Source organism: Maniola jurtina, chromosome 26, assembly GCF_905333055.1.
Source record: "Maniola jurtina chromosome 26, ilManJurt1.1, whole genome shotgun sequence".
Classification (NCBI taxonomy): Eukaryota; Metazoa; Arthropoda; class Insecta; order Lepidoptera; family Nymphalidae; genus Maniola; species Maniola jurtina.
The window spans coordinates 671,369-685,117 of NC_060054.1; the positions used below are offsets into that span (position 1 = coordinate 671,369).

Genomic DNA, 13,749 nt, shown 5'->3' on the forward strand with positions numbered 1-13,749 from the left:
ACGCCAAAAGGCACAAATATGAAACTCCCATCGAGGTCTATTTGCGCCTTTTGGCCCGTTCGGCGCTGGTGGCCGCTGCATCCGCCACAGAGGAGGTCGCCTAGTGTGGGATGCAGCTAAAGTGTCTACACACGTTGCATCCCAAACAAGCGACCGGCCCGGGTTAGGTTAGGTTTTAAGGTGCCCACGCACTCGAACTGAACTGCAGCTGAACTGCGCGTCGCGGCAGCGCCCCGCACGATATTCTCTCCAGCCGCGACGCGCGTACCGCGTAGCACGTCACTGCCGCGCGTCGCGGCTGGAGAGAAGAGGGGTCTTTCCGTCTCTCGCTCCATACAAACGTAGTTCGTCTCTCATTGGAATACTAACCAATCATACTCAATGGAATTTTGCAGAAACCTTCCGGAAACTAATATCTATGCCTGTGGTTTTCCAGATTTCCGTTAAAATATTCGGTTTCAAAGTTACGCGGTCTTAAAAATTCACATACAAATCTTTGAGCCCCTGTCATGGACTTTGGTTGCGAAATTGGGACTACGATTGTATAGAGTAAGTGACGGAGAGAGCCCTGTTAAACTTTACTTATCTTGTTTATTTGTACTTATTTTCCTCAAAGTTATTATACTTACTTAGCAAGTTAGCTTGTACAGAATACCTACTTGAAACCGGTCAGTGTTTACCTACAATTTGAGTAGGTACCACGCGTTTCAAGATTGTAATATTTTTTTAATTAACATTAATATTCCTAAAATTATCACTGAAACTGGCTAAAGCTTGACCTAAAGGCTATCTTATCATTTAAAAGTGTTATATTAATACAAAGTATTTATCAGTGGCAAAAATCAAGAAAAACCCGCTATGTAAATATAATACTTATGTGTTATGAGGAAAATCAGTAAGTTATAATCATTTTAATTACTTAAGTAGGTATAGGTATTTTAAGTAAATAAATCCAGAGCTGCGATTAATAGTGATGATATTGTTGCTTGGTGGGAGGCTTCGGCCGTGGCTAGTTACCACCCTACTGGCAAAGCCGTGCCGCCAAGCGATTTAGCGTTCCGGTACGATGCCGTGTAGAAACCAAAGGAGTATGGGTTTAATGAAAACCCATACTCCTTCCAGGTTAGCCCGCTTCCATCTTAGACTGCATCACTTACCACCAGGTGAGATTGCAGTCAAGGGCTAACTTGTATCTAAGCTTGTAAGTATCTGAATTAAAAAAAAATGATAGCCAGTGGTCAAGACGTCAGCCTTCTATTTGGGAGGTCGGGGTTCGATGCCGGGCACGCACCTTTAACGAAGATTAACTATACTTGAAAAGAGCAACCGCCGAGTTTCTTGCTGGTTCCGAACCAGTGGTAGATTTATATTGACGATTCAAAAGCACTTGTAAGAGTTTAATTGAATAAAAATATTTTGAATTGAATTGATTATGTAAATGATACAAAAGATGATTTGACTCGCTCCAGCAATGCGCGGGGTTGCAATTACTTGTATAGTATGGCATATTGTAAACTAGAGGATGCGCGCGGCTTCGCCCGCATGGATTTCGGTTTTTTAAAATCCCGTAGGAACTCTTTGATTTTCCGGGATGAAAAGTAGCCTATGTTTTTCCGCGGGATGTATCCCAAGTCTGTACCAAATTTCATTAAAATCGGTTCAGCGTGAAAATGTAGCAGACAGACAGACGGACGGACAAACTTTCGCATTTATAATATTAGTATGAAAGTATGGATTGAACACTTGAAAAGAGCAACCGCCGAGTTACTTGCTTTTTCGGTAGGAATGAAATTCCGAACCAGTGTCCAGTGGTAAACTATTTTGACGATTCTAAAGCACTTGAAAAAGTTTGCTTGAATAAAAATATTATATTCTATTCTATTCTAACATTTCAGTGTTATGTGCGTTAGTAATGAAATACCAATTGCTTTAAAGGAAAACATCGTGAGGAAACCTGCATGCCTGAGAGTTCTTCATAATGTTTTCAAAGGTGTGTGAAGTCTGCCAATCCGCACTTGGCCAGTGTTGTAGACTGTGGCCTAACTCTCATTCTGAGAGGAGACCAGTTCTCAGTAGTGAGCTGGTTAACATTATTCAATTGTTTCACATTTTAAACATGTTGTTTCAGATTTTAAACAATCTCAAATATGAAGCTTGTAATGTTGCCCAGGTAAATTTTATCTTTTACTAACAACAAGTGTAAATAAACAATTTATAACACCCCCGACAAGTGAAGGTTACAGTAACTAGAAATAAGCTGATATAACTTTCAGACGGCTGAACCGATTTTTTTTGGATTATATTTAGCTAAGAACACTCTCGATCAAGCCACCATTCACACAAAAAAAAACTAAATTAAAATCGATTCATTAGTTTAGGAGCTACGATGCCACAGATAGATACACAGACACACAGATACACACGTCAAACTAATAACACCCCTCTTTTTGGGTCGAGGGTTAATATTATTAATGCTTATCAATTATCACACCCCGCCCGCCCGTTACGCCCAATCCTTTTTTTCCACGCACATGCAAACTGAGGAATCAACACCCATCGGCGGTGTTCCCACTAGATTACAACATGGGGTTATTCAAGGGGCGGACCAACAACTCCTGAAACGCCGGCAACGCATCGGCGGTTCCTCTGGTGCTGCAAATGTTCATGGGCGGCGGTAATCACTTAATATCAGGTGATCCGCCTCGTTTGCTCGCTATTTTTTATATAAACAAAAGAAGTGAAATACCACTCACTTACTGGAAAGAGGGGGTGAAATGGGGGTTGGAAGGTTTTATGAAAGTCCTATGTTTTTGAAGTTAGAAAGTCAAAATGTTGGACATGAAGGATGGAAATGTTGTATTGAAGCATGGATTTGACTCGCTCCAGCAATGCGCGGGGCTGCTATTGCTTGTATAGTATGGCATATTATTGTAAATTGACCAGTTGAAAAGAGCAACCGCCGATTTTCTTGTAGGTTCTTCTCGGTAGGAACGGCATTCCGAACCAGTGGTAAATTATTTTGACTATTCAAAAGCACTTGTTAAAGTTTATTTGAATAAAAATCTATTCTATTCTATTGTTATTAACCCCCGAACCAAAAAGAGGGGTGTTATAAAGACTTGTGTATCTGTGTATCTGGGTATCTGTGTATCTGTCTGTGGCATCGTAGCTCCTAAAGTAATGGACTGATTTTAATTTAGTTTTTTTTTGTTTGAAAGGACGTTTGATCAAGAGTGTTCCTAGTTATAATCCAAGAAAATCGGTTCAGCCGTTTGAAAGTTATCAGCTCTTTTCTAGTTACTGTAACCTTCACTTGTGTTATAAATTTTTAATTTACACTTGTTTTGAAAAATGCCTTCGTTCAGCAAAGGATCCTACCCACCAATTGACTTAATAACTTATTTTTCCAGGTTGGTGGTATTCCTGATTGTGCTGGATGCATGCATGCTTTACACAAAATCGGATGGAACGGAAACCCTTGACCAAATCTATGCAGAAGCTGATTGTGAGTATGCAAATCCATACTAATAACGTACTAATATTATAAATGCGAAAGTGTGTCTGTCTGTCTGCTATCTTTTCACGGCCCAACAGTTTAACCGATTCTGACGAAATTTGGTACAGGGTTAGCTTATATCCCGGGGACGGGCATAAGTTTAACCTATTCGTTTAACCGATTTACCGAGGTAGCTTGCGTCCCTGTAATTGACATAGGCAACTTTTTATCCCGGAAAATCAAACAATTCCCACGGGATCTTTAAAAACCTAAATCCACGCGGACGAAGTCGCGGGCATCCTCTAGTTCATAATATTTTTATTCAATTAGACTTTTACAAGTACTTTTGAATCGTCAAAAGCATCTACCACTGGTTCGGAATGCCTTTCCTACCGATAAGAACCAGCAAGAAACTCGGCGGTTGCTCTTTTCAAAGATTTGATATACTCGTAGGTATAACCTCTAATCTGTTGCTGTAACACTGTATTGTCGACACAAAATAGATGTAGATGAGTTTAGTATATCGGTTACCTTAGTTTCCTTTTTCTTAGCGGTAGAGTTTCCCTCAGTAAAATACTGATTGAAAGAACTTAAAAAAACCGGCCAAGTGCTAGTCGGACTCGCGCACCGAGGGTTCCGTACTCGGGTATTTTTTCTTCATTTTGCACAATAAATCAAAAACCATTATGCATAAAAATAAATAAAAATCTGTTTTAGAATGTACATGTAAAGCCTTTCATAGATACCCCACGTGGTATAGTTATCTTACTTGGAAAATAAACACATTTTTTTAATGATGTAAGTACAAATTCCCGTTTTTCAGATTTATTCCTTTACTTGGGCTATAAGACCTACCTACCTGCCAAATTTTATGATTCTAGGTCAACGGGAAGTACCCTATAGGTGACAGACACGACGGACGGACGGACGGACAGACAGGCAGACAACAAAGTGACCCTATAAGGGTTCTGCTTTTCCTTTTGAGGTACGGAACTTTAAGAAATTCAACAGGATTTTTAGCTGTCCTAAAATCTAGTTTAGGTGATATTATGGCCCTTTTTAACCCCCGACCCAAAAAGAGGGGTGTTATAAGTTTGACGTGTGTATCTGTGTATCTGTCTGTGGCATCGTAGCGCCTAAACGAATGAACCGATTTTAATTTAGTTTTTTTTTTTTCAGCAAAAAACATTACGTACGACAGTCTAAAATGCGAGGGGATAGAAGGACGCGTGACAGAATGTTCGGAGTGCTACACCTGCGACCACGAGGCCGTGGCCCGGCACAGGACCAGCAAGCACGAGATCACCCACCTGAAGTAAGCACACAAACACACGAGTTTTAGCCCTTGGATGCAATCTCACGTGGTGGTAAGTGATGATGCAGTCTAAGATGGAAGCGGGTGGGAAGTGTTTGGCAGTTTTTCATTAAACCCATACTCCTTTGGTCTCTAAATGGCATCGTACCGGAACGCTAATTCGCTTGGCGGCACGGCTTTGCCGGTAGGGTGGTAACTAGCCACGGCCAAAGCCTCCTACCAGATCAGACCAAAAATTTAGAAATTACTAGCCGATGCCCGCGACTTTGCCCGCGTGGATTTAGGTTTTTCGAAATCCCGTGGGAATTCTTCGATTTTCCGGGATAAAAAGTAGCCTATGTGCTAATCCAGTATATAATCTATCTCCATTCTAAATTTCAGCCCAATCCGTTTAGTAGTTTTTGCGTGAAGGAGTAACAAACATACACACACACACACACACACACACACACATACAAACTTTCGCCTTTATAATATTAGTGTGATAAAATTGTATACTCCTGCCGGGAATTGAACCCGAAACCTCCTACTAATAAGACTACAGCGCTTACCACTGCGTCAGGGAGGTCGTCAAAATCCTATAAGGGTCCCGTTTATTCATTCGGTAGGGAACCCTAAAAACTTAGTGAATAATGTTTCTTATTTATTCTTTATTCTTTATTCTTTATTTATTTGCATTCATGTTTTACATCATAATAGAAAATAATTATAATATTACAACATGAAGCCCCGTCAGGGCGCTGCAAAGTGATTACATATAAATAAAATGTCACGTAATTATATAAAAATTAAAAAATTAAAATTAAAATTAAAAAAATGTTATGGCAATTCCTAACTAATTATGTCCTATTAATTATATTATTAGTCAATCTTTAAAAAAGTATCTTTTTCTTTTTTTATAACTATATCGTGTTATTGAGGTTTATTCGTTCAAAAATTCTTTCACGCTGTAGAAACATTTTTGTACTAGCCATTTCTTTAGCCTTCTTCTAAATATTGTATCCTTAGTTTCGTCTGTTATAATTCTTGGCAGTTTATTAAATACTAGCTGATGCCCGCAGCTTCGCCCGCGTGGATTGGTCAGATCCCCTGCAGCATCAGGATTGAGGAGTTGGACTCCAAATTTTTTATGAAACAATGTCGCAAAGTTCCTCTATCGATTAAAAAAGAAATGACGCAAATCGGTTCAGAAATCTCGGAGATTTCGGTGTACATAGGTAGAAAAACACAACTCCCTTTTTGAAAGTCGGTTAAAAAAGTAGCCTATTTTACGCCCTGGTCAATCCTTTACTTGCCTGTGAAAGTCCCGTCAAAATCGGTTCAGCCGTTCCAAAGATTAGCCTTTTCAAACAGACAGACAGACAGACAGACAGACAGACAGACAGACAAAAATTTTAAAAACGTGTGATTCAGTTATGGTATCGTTCAAATAAGCATATGAGCTTAATATGAGGTAGTTATTTCGAAATTACAGACAGACACTCCAATTTTATTTATTAGTATAGATTGTTACAGAATTATAGTAAGGGCTGGTTCGGGCTATAGTTTTAAGGTTATAATATGGTATTACTAGTTTATTTATTTTCCGAGTATCTCTTTGATTTGTATTTATTTCTGTTTTTTTTTTATATAGATGCATGTTTTTCCGAACAAATAACGCTGTCTCCATTATGTAGATGCAAGGTAGTGTAAGAATTTTTTTATCTATGAAGTGTGGCCTACAGCTATCACGTTGCTTAATATTTACAGGTTGAACGATGCGAACTGCGCTGCAAGCGAGACGATATGCTGTGTGTCGCAAAAGGATCTGAAATTCCGGTGAGAAAGAGATTATAGCACTAATATGGGGTGCAAGTTGTCCCAATCCCATCTTATTTTTTTTGACGTGACAACGTCTTATAATTCGATAGAGCCGGCTGCACGCACGAAAAAACATGACTCATGCGGCGTTACCTCGCTCTGAGGCGTTCCATGTAAGGCTTGAAGTGCAAGCGAGAGCGCGGAACGAGCGACAAAGAAGCACAATCGGCCTTTGTTGTCACGTTCAACTATCGTCAGTAAACCGACTTTACAGACAACCAATTTTTTAAATAGCGAGCAAACGAGCAAGCCAGTCACCTGATGTCAAGTGATTACCACCGCCCGTGAACATTTGCAGCACCAGAGGAACGGATGCGTTGCCGGCCTTTTAACGAATGATGCAGCAATTGATATCATGAAAATAAATTTTTGGGGACCCCCATTTTTTGGATGTAAAAACCATCAGGTTTATTATTTTCATATAAAATGTAGCCTATGTCACACGGACCATACTAACGAATCGATTGACACCTCATTCATCAAAATCGGCTCAGTGTAGGCGCTACGGTGGAACACACTTATATACAAACTTACATACATTCATACATACTACATAGACTGCACCCATCCATAGCCCGTTCTTCTGTCTTTACCGTAGTCGGATAAAAACAAAAGAAGAACCACAACTTTTTTTTTTTAATTTATAGACTAGCGCTTGGCTGCAATCAGACCTGCTAGCAAGTGATGATGCAGCCTAAGATGGAGCGCGCTTGCCTAGAAGTTGCCTATTCACTCTTGACTTGAAGGTACCCATATTACAGGTGGAAGGGAAAACTGACGCCGGAAGGGCGTTCCATGTCCTGGCGGTTCGAATTAGAAAAGAGGAAGCAAAGTTTGCTCGGTATTTGAGGATTTCGATACTCGAAATCGTTTATCGTTATCGGGACGTGCCAATTCGCACTGACGCTACTGTTTATTTCCAGGGAGAGTACCAACGTAGATCGGCTCTCCTGCGGCCACAGCAATCCGGAGGGCTACCCTCGCGCGCTGAGGTCCAGCATCCGCTCCGTGCTGCAGGGAGAGTACCCCTGGAGGGCCTGGATATACTAGTGAGTGACAAGACTGCAGAACTTGGAACTCTAACGCATACTTAGAGCCTCAATAGCTCAACCGGTAAAGGAGTGGACTGAAAACCGAAAGGTCGACGGTTCAAACCCCGCCCGTTGCACTATTGTCGTACCTACTCCTAGCACAAGCTTGACGCTTAGTTGGAGAGGAAAGGGGAATATTAGTCATTTAACATGGTATTCTTTTGTAAAAAAAAAAGAACTTTGTATTCATTTATTACTAGAAGATGCCCGCAACTTCGTCCATGTGGATTAAGGTTTTCAAAGATCCCGTGGGAACTGTTTGATTTTCCGGGATAAAAGTTGCATATGTCAATTACAGGGACGTAAGCTACCTCGGTACCTTTCATACAAATCGGTTAAGCGGATGGGTCTTAAGGAATTCCGTGGGAACTGTTTGATTTTCCGGGATAAAAAGTAGCCTATGTCCGTCCCCGGGATATGAGCTGACCCTGTACCTTTCGTCAGAATCGGTTAAACTGTTGGGCCGTGAAAAGGTAGCAGACAGACAGACAGACACACTTACGCATTTATAATATTAGTAGGTATGGAGTATAGATATACAGGGCGTAACAAGAACGTTAGCAAAAACTTAGCGTTATCAATGCCAATAAGTCGGGTGAGCCCCATTTGCGACGCGGCATTGACTTCGAGTGGCCTATTTACAGAACTTTCGTTGACCTCTAGCGTCAGTCAGATGTTTTATTTGCAATACATTGTGAAAATTTTATTAGTAACCATCAGTACTAACACCTGTTTTGGTTTTTACTAGCTGGTAACACCCTAATGACTGTCCCCAGTTGGCAGGATCCTGAAACACCGTTGTGCGCCGCGACATACATCAACAAGGAAGGCCGTACGCTGCTGACGTCAGCGTCGTGCGTGGAGGGACGCAGAGCGGACGCGCTGATCGTGCGCTTCACCCGCGATCCGCAGCACTACGACCCCGTGCATGTTAGCAGGATTGACGTGCACGAACTTTATAATAAAGGTATACGAGGTCCTATTCAGCCTGGTGGTTAGAACTATAGAGGAATGCTTTCTATTCAATAAAAAAAAAATCGCTCAAGTGTGAATCAAACTTGCACAAGAAGGGTTCCTCGTACCATCGATCGTACAAAAAATAGCACTTTTGGATTATTTTTTAATTTTCATGGCAGACCCAAAAAGAGGGGTGTTATAAGTTTGACGTGTGTATCTGTGTACCTGTCTGTGGCATCGTAGCTCCTAAACTAATGAACCGATTTTAATTTAGTTTATTTTGTTTGAAAGGTGGCTTGAGCGAGAGTGTTCTTAGCTATAATCCAAGAAAATCGGTTCAGCCGTTTGAAAGTTATCAACTCTTTTCTAGTTACTGTAACCTTCACTTAGCGGGGGTGTTATACATTTTTAATTTACACTTGTGTAATTTTCATTATTTGTTGTAGCGGCAATAGAAACACATACATACTGTGAAAACTTCAACTCCCTAGTCCCTACCTATAACGGTTCACAAGATACAGCTCTCTGACAGACAAACAGACGGACGGACGGGGGCTTAGTATTAGGGTCCCCTTGGTACCCTTCGGATACGGAACCAGCTGGAAACTAATATCGTATCACTACGTTGCAGATACCCAAGTGAACGACATAGCAGTTCTGAGCGTTGAGTCGGTGCCGTCATGGATGCAGAAGGTCTGCCTCCCCATACAACCCGTGCTCCTCGGCACTTCCTGCATCGCCGTCTCTGACAACAATTTCTATGTAAGTATAGTACTGATTGATTCAGCCTCAATAGCTCAAAGGTTGAGGAGCGGACTGAAATCCGAAAGGTCGGCGGGTCAAACCCCATCCGTTGCACTATTGTCGTACCCACTCCTGGCACAAGCTTTACGCTTAATTGGATGGTAAAGGGGAGTATTAGTCATGATTAGCATGGCTAGTATTCTTATATAAAAAAAGAAAAAGAAAGAAAAGATTAAGTTCAAAGTAAAAAAAAAACTTTTTAAAATAACTGAAAGCTTTTTTAATATACTAAAAACCGGTGAAGTGCGAGTTAGACTCGCGCACCGAGGGTTCCGTACTCGGGTATTTTTTCACATTTTGCACGATATATCAAAAACTATTTAACTCTGTTTTAGAATATCCAGGTAAAGCCCTTTCATATGATACTCCACTAGGTATAGTTATCTTATTTTGAAAATTGAAAATATTAAATATTCGTTCATAAAACACATTTTAATATTTTTTTTGGCATGTAACCACAAATTCATGGTTTTCGGATTTTTTACTTGTGCTATAAGACCTAACTACCTGCCAAATTTCATGAATCTAGGTTAACGGGAAGTATCCTACAGGTTTTCTTGACAGACATGACAGACGGATAGACAGACAGATAGTTCTTACATAAGGATTCCGTCTTTCCTGTTGAGGTACGGAACCCTAAAAAAGCAAATGAGTCCTGCCATATGCCATTAGAGAGTTGCTATGACAGCTCACACCAGGGATGCTCTACCATCAATTGTCATCCAAACCACTCGTCATCGCAGCCAAGTCCTACTTAATATTATAAACACGAAAGTCTGTATGTATGGATGGATGTTACTCTTTCACGCAAAAATTACTGGATGGATTTGACCGTTTGGAATGGAGATAGATTATACCCTTTTATTTATTCTCATGAGGAAAATCCGTCATGGATACCACCGACCACGGGGGAGCACAGGGGTTATATGTCGGACTCCTACGGACTAAAAACCTCACGGAGTCCCATCGCACAAGGGACCGCCAACACCTCGTTACTCCGCCAGCGGATGTCCGCCGCATCAGACCCACCACTGGGACCCTACGTGCCCCCAACACCGTTACACCCACTTCTGCTACTTGCAACACTCAGGCACACGAGGAGGTTACCTGGCTGGTACCCCAAATAGTTTTTTTTTTTTTAAAAGAATATTAGCCATGTTGAATGACTAATATTCCCCTTTCCTCTCCAACTAAGCGTCAGGCTTGTGCTAGGAGTAGGTACGACAATAGTGCAACGGGCGGGGTTTGAACCGTCGACCTTTCGGTTTTCAGTCCACTCCTTTACCGGTTGAGCTATTGAGGCTCTCTGGATTATACCCTGGATTAACACATAGGCTACTTTTAATCCCGAAAAATCAATGAGTTCCCACGGGATACTTAAAAACCCATGTCCGGGAACGAACTTTGCAGCTAGTTCGTCTATAATTGTATAATATCCCCGATTCCATTTTTAATTGCAGTTGAACCAAGTAGTACCACGGCAGACGAAGTGCAAGGAAAATGGCTCGCTGGACGATTCCCTCATGTGCAGCGCCACCCTGAAGGACGACTACACCCCTGAGCTGGGGGGTGGCATGTTCTGTGTAGATGAGGTAAGGAATTGTGGACCAACTCCAGGGTACACATATCTGTAGACTATGCCAGGAGTCTATTTTTTCAGGGTTTCGTACCTCAAAAGGAAAAACGGAACCCTTATAGGATCATTTTGTTGTCTGTCTGTTTGTTTGTCTGTCCGTCTGTCCGTTGTGTCTGTCAAGAAACCTATAGGGTACTTCCCGTTGACATAGAATCATGTTTGGCAGGTAGGTAGGTCTTATAGCACAAGTACAGGAATAAATCTGGAAACCGCGAATTTGTGGTTACATCATTTTAAAAAATTACGATAACTATACCTAAGTGGGGTATCATATGAAAGGGCTTTACCTGCACATTCTAAAACAGATTTTTATTTGTTTTTATGTAAAATAGTTTTTGGTTTATTGTGCAAAATGTTGGAAAAAATATCCGAGTACGGAACCCTCAGTGCGCGAGTCTGTCTCGCACTTGGCCGGTTTTGTTTAATTTACAGACTCTAGCGCTTGGCTGTAATTTGACCTGCTAGCAAGTGATGATGCAGCCTAAGATGGAGCGCGCTTGCCTAGATGTTACCTATTCACTCTTGGCTTGAAGGTACCCATATTAAAAGTGGAAGGCAAAACTGATGCCGGAAGGGCGTTCCATATATTCTAGCGGTTCGAATTAGAAACGACAAAGCAAGGAGTCCATCCATTTTAGACTGCATCATTACTTACCACTAAGTGAGAATGCAGTTAAGGGCTAACTAATCCTCCATACTAATATTATAAATGCGAAAGTGTCTGTCTGCTACCTTTTCACGGCCCAACAGTTTAACCGATTCTGACGTTTGGTAAAGGGTTAGCTTTTAATATGCCGGGGACGGATATAGGCTACTTTTTCTCCCGGAAAATCAAAGAGTTCCCGCGGGATTCCAAAAAACCCATCCACTTAACCGATTTGTATGAAATTTGGTACCGAAGTAGCTTGCGTCCCTGTTATTGACATAGACAACTTTTTATCCCGGAAAATCAAACAGTTCCCACGGGATCTATAAAAATCTAAATCCACGCGGACGAAGTCGCGGGCATTCTCTAATTGTATCTAAATTAATTTTTTTTCCCATAGTCCTGAACAAAAGTTTTTTTTTTCCAGCAATCGAGCGCAAATACGTACACGGTATACGGAGTGTACCTGGCCAGTGCTAACAACGGACTGGCGGTCCTCAATACTAATGTGACGCACTTCACTGAATGGATCATCAAGAAGGCCGAGAAGCACATCAATCTCATTCGAAATTCATCTTAATACGGTGCGACAAGGATCTTTTGGCGCGTGGCCAAAATCGGAACTAACACCGCCATTTTGTGAAGTGTCACGCTGTCCCCTTGTATGTGGACTTTCCACTGTCTAAATAAAAAATCTGAAATTCACTGTTTTTTTTTTTTAATATTAGGGCCATTCCATATACATTAACATCTGTTTAACGCGCTGATCATCGCGATAATTATGGCGTTGTTGGGCATTGACGTTAACCGTAAAATTAGGAACAACTATTATGTATTAAATGATAAGAATTTTCAGCCATTTTCAGCAGCCAGGACGGGAAAACACGTTTTAAATAAAACAAGAACATTAAAATCCAATAAAATATAATATCAGCGCACTAAAAATAGCTGGGTATAACTAGACATATTATAATGTAGAGAAAAGAAACAGTTTCTTCTTAGAGTTAAGTATAGTACTGAAAAGTATATTTAATATTTATACTTATAACTATACTTAGTAAATTTTATAAACATCAACATTTAAAATGAAATAAAACAAAACATTTTGATGAATCTGAATATTTTGGATGTTTCCTTGAAACAAATGCAAAAAATATAAACATATATTGCATTGTATGGCCTACCTACTTAAATTCTAATAAAGTTAGTATTTGGTCTAGACTGCTTTGGTGGTATTGCATACCTATTTACCTACCCTATGTGACCTGTGTAATACTTACACATCATTCACATCCCACAGAAAATGCTTTACTTATTGTTAGTTTAGAAGCAAAAAGTATAAAAATATGGCAACGTATAAGATACATGTAAGCAAGTGTATTTACAATTACATAATTTTTGTAAGACAAAATATTCTTAGTTACAAGAAAATTAGCGATCTACAAAACAGGGTGACTAGACACCGTAAGCTCCTACGCTCCGCCTCAGGAAGGTCCAAAAATCATTTGTGGGAATCGGTATGATCTTTTATGACAAAATTTCGCAATCAACTTTGGACTTGCCCTTACACAAGTTTCATCAATTTTTAACCCCCGACCCAAAAAGAGGGGTGTTATAAGTTTGACGTGTGTATCTGTGTATCTGTGTATCTGTGTATCTGTCTGTGGCATCGTAGCGCCTAAACGAATGAACCGATTTTAATTTACTTTTTTTTGTTTGAAAGGTGGCTTAATCGAGAGTGTTCTTAGCTATAATCCAAGAAAATTGGTTCAGCCGTTTAAGAGTTATCAGCTATTTTCTAGTTTTATTGTAGAAAAGAAGGTTAGATAACTCTTAGGTTCATAATATTCAAGTGTCAATTGACAAATGTCAAGCTGTCAAGATGAACGTTGCCTAGATATACATAATTATTTATTTGAAAATGATTTGTCGGGGGTGTTGAAA

The 13,749-nt window shown here is 40.4% G+C and overlaps 1 protein-coding gene across 1 annotated transcript; it reads left to right on the forward strand.

The window, feature by feature from the left end:
- Positions 1 to 656: 656 nt before the first annotated feature.
- LOC123878838 (complement factor I-like) lies at positions 657 to 12,510 on the forward strand. The gene is made up of 10 exons (XM_045926187.1): positions 657 to 895; positions 2,129 to 2,170; positions 3,411 to 3,505; positions 4,676 to 4,811; positions 6,561 to 6,629; positions 7,595 to 7,720; positions 8,539 to 8,729; positions 9,351 to 9,481; positions 10,984 to 11,115; positions 12,233 to 12,510. Exons 2-10 carry the CDS (start codon positions 2,148 to 2,150, stop codon positions 12,383 to 12,385), a joined length of 1,056 nt encoding a protein of 351 aa, XP_045782143.1. The 5' UTR covers positions 657 to 895; positions 2,129 to 2,147; the 3' UTR covers positions 12,386 to 12,510.
- The last annotated feature ends 1,239 nt before the right edge of the window (positions 12,511 to 13,749 follow it).